Source organism: Pyxicephalus adspersus, chromosome 3 (genome assembly GCF_032062135.1).
Source record: "Pyxicephalus adspersus chromosome 3, UCB_Pads_2.0, whole genome shotgun sequence".
Taxonomy (NCBI): Eukaryota; Metazoa; Chordata; class Amphibia; order Anura; family Pyxicephalidae; genus Pyxicephalus; species Pyxicephalus adspersus.
Window position 1 is genome coordinate 146055819 of NC_092860.1, and position 9018 is coordinate 146064836.

At 37.6% G+C, this 9018-nt stretch overlaps 1 protein-coding gene across 1 annotated transcript in view; it reads left to right on the top strand.

The window, feature by feature from the left end:
* The window catches only part of CTNNA2 (catenin alpha 2), a 1156022-nt gene that overhangs the window by 152846 nt on the left and 994158 nt on the right, over positions 1–9018 (top strand). The window contains exon 3 of the mRNA XM_072406902.1: positions 7908–8103. Within this exon, the coding sequence (XP_072263003.1) occupies positions 7908–8103 (196 nt within the window). The remainder of the gene's footprint in view (positions 1–7907; positions 8104–9018) is intronic.

Consider the following 9018-nt stretch of genomic DNA (forward strand, 5'->3'; position numbering starts at 1 on the left):
ATTTCAATAGTCAGGCCACAATTTAGAGTGTTGCTGATTTTAGTTTACAAAAGAGCTCCAGAAATAGTGTGCTTACATCTCTATGCCTTATGTAACACATTATGCAACAATACAACCCCACCGATTCATAAAGTAGCAAAAGTACAAAACCGCAAAAATACTCATTATATATTAACTTTTGATGTCTGGAATTGATTGTCTCGTTAGTCTATTTAATTTATGAATATGTTTAAATTGGAAAACATTTTTTTTTGTTTTTTGCTTCCTGTCGGAAAGCTTGGAAAGAACAGTGATTGAATAATTTATACATATAAACAGTAATACATTGTACAAAGATTGAATAAAAAGTAAGCCTTTGTGTATAAAACACATCACATGATGGGAATATTTTATCATTTGAAACTCAGGTCTTTAAAAACTTTCTTTAATTACTTATTTAATGCATATAATTTTTCTACATAGTCTCCAGATAATTGTACGTGTTTGAAGATCAGAAAATCACACCAGCCATTGAGTTTCAAAGGCCACTGAGTCACTCTCCCTGGATGGAATCTCAAGTGGATGGGGCTTTGGACAAAAGTTAAGCAGGTCAACCCCTTATTATTAAAGTAAAACCAGGATTAGAGTGGGGCACAAAGCATTTTAAACAGAAGTATTAACAGGGACCTTGTTATAGATAAAATGGGAGGTGAGCATATTCCCACTTTATTAGCTCATGTTGCTATTTTTATTTTGTTAAGTGGACTTTGTACTTCCATTCCATACATATATTGACTGTGTGCATGAAATAGTACCAAACTTCTCCAATTTGGTTGAATGGGAGTGGATGGCAACCAATGCTATTTGCTGCACATCTGAAATTAGGTAAAGCACATTAGGAGCAAATCAATTTGATATTTAGGACTATGTGTATTCAGGGCATTAATCCTTCTCTAAGCAACTTTTTAGGACTACAAATAATTACTTATGTTCATGTGAGTGGTCCCCAAAGTATTCACATTCATCCTCATGAAGCACCCAGTTCTGAGAGGAACGTACCCAAAAATAAAATATCACTACGTGCTATGGGACATCTTAGGGTGGCCTATTATGCCTTTTGGAGTTTATTTGCTGTGACTTTGGAGTAAATTGTGTGACATAGTTTTACATTAATCTCTAGATTTGTGGGTATCATCCCATAATTTACTTACAATTTGCCTATTTTCTATTGCTAAGGCCAGCCAGTGCTTTACATCTCCATGGTTCATTCTTTTTCTAGTTTAGCTGCTCATCTGAATACAAAACGGTTCATGTTTGCATACAGTTTTCTTGTCAGCTGTAATCTACACTGATTTTGAGGAAGTCCTTGAGATGCCACCATAAGTGGCACTCTTACATAAGAAGTACTGTAAATAAGGGCTGGTAGACACTTATTATAGGAGACTCTTGAGGAATAGAGGAGTGCTTCTATAGAATGAGAGCCAGAAAGAGGTAGAATAAAGTGTATGTATGGGTAAAAAATGGGTTTGATTGTTTTCTTTTTAAAGCAACAATGGCCTAGGTGGACACGCATTTTGCAGAGTGGAACCTTTGTTCTCTGTGGATAAGCAGTGATCTCTCTGCAGAGGTATACACACTTCTTCAGAGCTAGAGCATGTTCTTTGCTGATTGCATAGCTCCAGGTTTGAGATGTGTTTGCTTCTATATACTTTAAGGCTTGGTTACCCAGGCATTATCTTTTTAAAGCCTTGTTTGAGGATCATATATAGCATCATTTTACAAGGCTTTTAATAAGTATTTCTTTAAATGCTTTATCTGTAGTCCAGAAGTCCTGGCTGTATCTTTTAACAGGCTTTCACGTGGCTTCTACAGACATTTCGTTCAATCCACAGCTAGAAGGGCTGATGGTTGTTTTAAGGGATTTAAGAAAGCTAATTGTTAATGTCTTAGCTTTTACTAAAGAGCTTACCTTAACAGTGAATGCTAATCACTTTCTCACAGTAAGTAGGCTTTCGTGTGCCAGTTTCTCTTGGCTTGGGACTTTAAATGCCAAAACCAAGTCGTAATTTAGAATTTATACACCACATATAACACATTTTTAACACTATTAACAAAACTTTAACACAAGTTGTGGTCTTGTGCCCAAGCCAGAGGATCACAGCTGTCACCTGTAGCCCCCACCTCAGTATGTTACACTGTTTTTTAACAATTTACTTTTTTTTCCAGTCTTTGAGATAGACATGTGACAAAAAAGGCACTGAAAGACTTATTTTTACACTTTGTAAAGTAAAATTTGCCTGGAGTTAGGCTAATAACCAAGCAGGGTTGTACAAAATAGGAACAAAGTTTGTGGTAACCTGATCATCAAGTAAGGTCAGTTGCCCATATTGGACAAAAACTCATGGCTTACAAGTGGCAAATCAATTCATCCCTAAGGTGCTAAATAGGCAATAGGCCTTTAAAATTCCTCTACACAAAACTCATAAACCTTTGTCTTTTTATACCAGGTTTAATGCACAACCATGCTAGAACAGAATAGAACTTCCACAAGACTGACAGTACACAGGTTATCTAACACATCTAAGTATGTGGGGCATTACCAGTACCTATTATCTCAACTCAATTCTTTGAAGGAGAATTCACATAATTTTAGCCATATAAGCAAATGTAATGGTCAGATGTCCAATGCTTTTTGGTAGCGTACACGATAGGAAGGAATGTAGAATGGGCTTCCAATAAGCTCTGCTAATGTTGATCTTTGATACAATACAACCCAGCTGAAATAAGGGATTTTCTGGCATTTCCAGTTCATATAGGAAAGTTTCTTTACTTACCAATGTAATCCCATGTTCACTAGGGATTCCCTACCTCCTTAATGTCTAATTACATTGATTTCACTGACATTTTCCATTTCATAGACATGATCCTACTGATAATAAAACAACCCCCTGCACAGTTTGTTTTTCATCACCAATACAGGTAGTCCCCGGGTTAAGGACATTCAGCATACGGATGACTCCTAGATACGAATGGGGCTTCCCTGCTCCCTCGTGTGCAGGACGAGGCTTGGAGGGGGTGGTTTGTAGCACTTGCAGAAGAAATATTTTGCTAAAGACAGCTGAGACTCTTGCTCTTCTGTAAGCTCTTCTAACTCTTTAATGAACAAGACAAATTTTGCAATTGTTTCTTTTTGCATATCACAGCTTGCTCCAAAAGTTAATGAATGTCTAGGCTCCATATTGTTTGTTTGTTTTGATTGTGATTAGCTCACAGTGAGGATTTTATACAGTAACATACACCACACTGCCTAATAATATGTTGAGACCTATCCTAATTGCATTTAATAAAATAATGTACCTGTTCCGACGTACATACATATTCAACTTAAGAACAAACTTACAGTCTCTATCTCGTATGTATTCCGGGGACTACCCTTTATCATTTTCTATTCAATTTAGCTAATAAAACTTTGTTTTTCTTTTTTTTTTTTTAACAATCTTTATTTAAAATTTTCAAACGGGATAGAAAAAAATAGGGGAGGGGAAACATGGATAGCTTAAGTTTTGCAATAAAACAACGTAAAATACACACATCGATTTAACATCTCTAAAATAATATTTTACACAAGGTAGTGCAAGTTTTGTACAACAGTAGAAAAAATCAGTTTATAAAAGTGCTAAACAATCCGTAAATAGAGAAAGAACCACAAAAGGATATGTGGGGATAGAGGAGTTGTGACACAAGAGGAAAGGTACAGGGGAGGGTTCACAATATGTAGGGGGTATTCCTATGGGGTTCTGCAACAGCCGATTGAGCCAGAGGGTAGGGGTGTGTGGGTCAAATGGAAACTCTACTAAGCCATAAACCAATAGTGGGTGGATCAGGATTTCGCCAGTGGGCGGCTATGCAGGAGATAGTAGCCATAATAAGGTGTCTGATGACCGAGCCTTTATATGCCTTCCGTGAAAATGAATTGTGTTGTAGGAGAAAGAAAGCGGATCATCTGGGATATCTTAGTCTGACTTTTGTTGAACAATAGACCGAACCGTGGCCCAAAAATTCCGCAAAAGGGGAGAACACCAGAATATATGCAGCAATGTGCCTTACTCTATCAGGCATCTCCAGCAGCAGTCTGATACAGCTGGGAAAATGTGGTGTAATTTCTCCGGGGTTCTGTACCATCGCGAAACCACTTTGAAACAAATTTCTTGGTGTTTACTAGCAATAGACGCTTTATGAATCCAATATAAAATATTTTCCTTTTGTTCCATAGATAGCGAAAGACCCAACTCAGTCTCCCAAGACCTAAGAAACATAGATGTGTAGTCAGTCGGAGGTGGGTTCTGTAGTAGCCTATAAACTACAGATAGAGTATGTCTGATACTGCCCGTCCCCAAGCATAGATGCTCGAAAACAGTAAGGGGACTACAATAGGATAGGGCCGAGCGGAGAGTAGACAAGAAATGGGTGATCTGCAAGATTTTTCAGAAATCTAGTTGAAATTCTCCCGCCGCCCCTCCTAACTCCTCTGGGCTGATCCATCTGCCTGATCTGATAAACTGTAATGCTCTACAAACACCACAAGAGAGCAATTCTTTGAATCTCCCGTCTTCCAACCCAGGAGGAAAGGACGGGTTACCCAGGATCGGGAAGAGAGGCGATGGAAAAGGCGAGAGGTGTAAACGGTGAAAGTTTCGCACGGTCAATTCCCATGTATAACCCACCGTAGGGTGAGATTTAAGTCCTGGGAAAGCCGATATCGACAGCCAGGGAAGGAGGCTTAGCGGTGTTGGGCAAAAACATTGTTCCAGTGATATCCACTGTTTAAAATCTCCATTTCGGCACCAATCCAGTACCCGTGTCAGGTGAGCTGACAGGTAGTAATTAAACATGTTTGGGATTCCCAAACCCCTTCTAATTTAGGTCTCATAAGTAGAGACCTGCAAAGTCTTGGAGCTTTATTTCGCCAAATATAGCGAAACAGTTTAGACGCAAGGATTCTAAAAAAGGAACACGGAATTTTGATGGGCAGCAAGTCATTAGGCACTGTGGAGAGCAGTGGGAGATAATTCCATTCAAATATTTCCGAGAGTGTTTTGGGAATTTTCGTGCCTAGATACGTGATTGCATGGGGTTCCCAACGAAAGGCAAATAATTGTTGGAGGTGGGAGCGGACTACATTTGAAAGTGTTATATCCAAGGCTGCTGATTTGGAGCAGTTTATTTTGAAATTTGACATAGAATTAAATTCACTCAGAATTGTCATGAGATTAGCCAAAGAGATGATAGGGTTGGTTATGGCGAACAGCAGATCATCAGCGTAAGCTGACACTTTCTGGGTCGAGCATCCCATATCTAAGCCCGAGATAGCAAAAACTTTGTTATTTCTTAACTACTTCTCCTTACAATATCTTCATATTTCCTACTTCTACAAACCTCCTGGTCCTCCTGGTGTTTATTATTGTGCTAATCCTTCCATTAAAATGGCTCATTTCTAATACGACACTGGAGCTCTTTCAGTCCGGGAGTAGGACACAGGCCTCATTTACATACCCTGCTAAGGAATAAATTAAATTGGTGTATGTTCCCTGTCTTGAAACTAATTCGCTCTCTTGCCACTTGGAATCCTTGGAGAATTATTGCACTCCCGTGCTGCACCTTCCTAATATTAATTTCCATACACTCTGCAATGACCATTGATTTGCGCTGACAACTGCATGATTGCAAAAGTGCTACTTTGAAGTATCCTTTTGTTTTTCTGTGCAGAGTTTTAGCTTGAGGGTGGGATGCTATTAGTATAATCAGCGAGGCAATAAGGGCGTGCATTCAAGTGTAAGGTTGGCATTAAACAGGGAAGCAAAAGGCGGTACAGTTAAATGTCAGCAGCGCCTTTATTCAGGTCGTTGGCTCTATCCTGCGATTTGGTGATCCATTAGGACTGCAAAAGAAAAGAAAAAAGAATATTAATGCATATTTATTGACACTTGTATGAAGTGTCAAGGTAAAAGAAAGTGATACATAACAACTCACAGAAAGTATTGAATTATATCCTTTTTTATAGAAAGAATCCTTTTTTAAAGTGCACATGTACACAGACTTTGCACATTAATGATTTCACATATCTTCACAAAAGCAGTTTATAAATAAGACCTTATATTGCTATAGGGATTGTAGGGTAATTAGGTTTTCAAAGTTCAGAACATTGAAATTACAGCTTCTTTCCCCTTTTCTATGAATAGAAACTTAAAAGTGTGTGTGAAAGTTGAAAGCCTGTTAAACAAACAACATGAGCTTCTAAACTACTAGAAACTGACTGATATCTGACTTCACAGTCTCTATTGTGATTTCTGAAGATGAACTACTTCACAGTGCAACCAGCTAGTGAGGTCAGTTAGGGCTCATTTTGAAGCTTCCTTTTATCAACCCAAGAATGTTTTAATATTTTAGTGTACACAAACTGTGCAGGGGGGCATAGCTGCTGTTCTTTCCGAATGCATTTTTTTTCATACAGGCCTGACATTTGAGACTTGTTTAAAGAAAGTTTTTTAGCTGTTGACATTCACATACAATTTATTGCTAGCGCTAAGAAGTTTTCTACAACCTCCAAATAAACTACATATAACACATAATAAATATATGACATTTATTATGCAATATGTAAAGAGCCTGTGTTGATGCACCAGAAAAATTGAGTTGGTCATTAGGGGTCAATGTATGGCTTATAAATGAAATGTTTTGTGCTCTGGACTAGTAAAACATTGTAATAAAAATTAACTATGTAGCCTCATTTATTATAATTTGTAATATTTGATTAGTGCTGTCTGACTTGTGTGGTTTGTGTAGTTAGGGGGAAAAGTGTTGATGGCAATGTGGGAAGAATATTTTCACCAAACTAGGGGAAAAGAATGCATGGCTATCAGCTTTCTAAGGGTTTTGGTAACAATCGCCCTTTTGCTCAGATCCCTCAGAGCCCCTGAGGAAGTAGCTATAGCGAAATGTGTAGAAAAGCATGTCAAGATTTTATAAATGTACAAATGAACAGATATAGACGTGTTAGATAGATATGATAGATAGATATGGTTAGATAGAGCTTTATGGTTCTGGGACACTGTCTAAGAAATCAATTTGAGGGTATGCCAGCCTATACTTTTTAACTAATGTTATAATAAAGTTTTTATGAAAATTTTAGTTAATTTATGCATATTGTATTAAAATACCGGAAAAGCCCAATGGATCACAGATTTATTGTGATCACATGACCTAAAGACCGAGCTTGTATAAGAAGGCATCACCATAAGTTTGCATGAAATCTAAATACAGCCCTGTGTAGAGAATTTTTTAATAGCACTGATCAATACAGCTTTAGGGGATTTCAGGTATATTAATGGGGCACTCTATGCCCTGACTACAGATCATGGAGGAGCAAACAAGAGAAAGATTTAGGTAATATATAGGTTACTGAATGAACTTGGATTAAACCTCTGTAAGTTTTATTTTGTAACTGCAAATTAAATTCTTGGCAACACTATAGAATCTGAGAAAAGAAAACTATAGCTCAAGGGCTACAGGTGTTTTCTGATCTATTTATGTAAAAAAACTTATCTTTCATCATGATCTACAAAGAAAACTCAGTTCTAATGGAATGTGCTGTTAGTGAAATCTTCCTTGGTATATATCTCTCTTTTTGCTTTGTATGTTCTGTTTGAAGGTCTGTGACAAAAGTTTGGTCATTGTAATCAATACAGGTCAATAAAGTTCAAATAAAGTTAAATAAGTTAAAATAAAGTGCAACATTCCAAAACCTCAAACAGTCATTAAAAAAAGCCTTTAAATTTGCAAAAGTTGCAAGTATATTGTTATATCATATACTGTGGCTTAATTCTTTGTAATATATTTATGTTCTAATTGACTTCTCTTAATTCTCACAGGTAACTACCCTGGTGAACACCAGTAACAAGGGCCCCTCCGGTAAAAAGAAAGGTCGATCTAAAAAGGCTCACGTGCTTGCAGCATCGGTGGAGCAAGCCACCCAAAACTTTCTAGAAAAGGGGGAACAGATCGCTAAAGAGAGTCAGGACCTAAAAGAGGAGCTAATCTCCGCAGTGGAGGATGTCCGAAAACAAGGTATGAGTGTGGGTTATGTGTTACAATTTACAATATGGCCTAACCATGGACAAAAAAAATTAATAAATGGTGCTTTTAGAAATTGCAGTAATCTACTTTACTAATGTGCTTAGTGCTCCATTGGCTTCAGAATTCCAGAACCAAAGTGATTAGAACAAAGTTTCTCAACCTCTTTACCATAAGGAAACCCTTGAAAAGACTTTCAGGTCTTAAGGAACCCCTTTTATAATTACTATATCCACAGCTCACAGTACATTTAGTTGGTGGTCAGTGGGAAGAATGATTACATTGATGGCCATTGGGAAGAATGTCAACCTCAATAGCAACCTCATGAAGAACCCTAGGGGTTCTCCGAAGCCTGGTTGAGAAACACTGGGTTAAATAAAAAAGGGATAAAACCGAGAAAACAGCGGAATTATGTGACCTGTCAAAGTCATGGGACCCTTCAAAGTCATGTTTTTGGCTTTTTATCTAATCATTGAGTTCTCTTTCTTGCAAAAAGTAGTCTGTGGCAAACTGCAAGCTCCACACTATGGCCTGTATTATATGAATGGGTTGTGAAATGCAGAATGCAGTATTACTGTGAAGTATAGCAAAGAACTTATAGTGAAATATTTTCTTTGCAATATAAATAAGGCCCTTAGGCAACACTGTGAGCTTCGAGCCAGGCCAACTACTTCTGTAAGGAGAGGTGTCTCTGAAAACAGCAATTTACAGTAAATAGGTCAACGTAGGTCAATAATCATAACACCTAATATATATAGTAGAAATGTTCTCTGACCCTATTGGTCCTATACTATAGTCTTCCTGTTTGAACATTTTCACATAGGCTGGATGGAAATATAACTAAACGTAATCTTTAAAAAGACTATGAAGACCTCTAGAGGTTGCTTCAGGCAAAAAGGGGAAATCTCC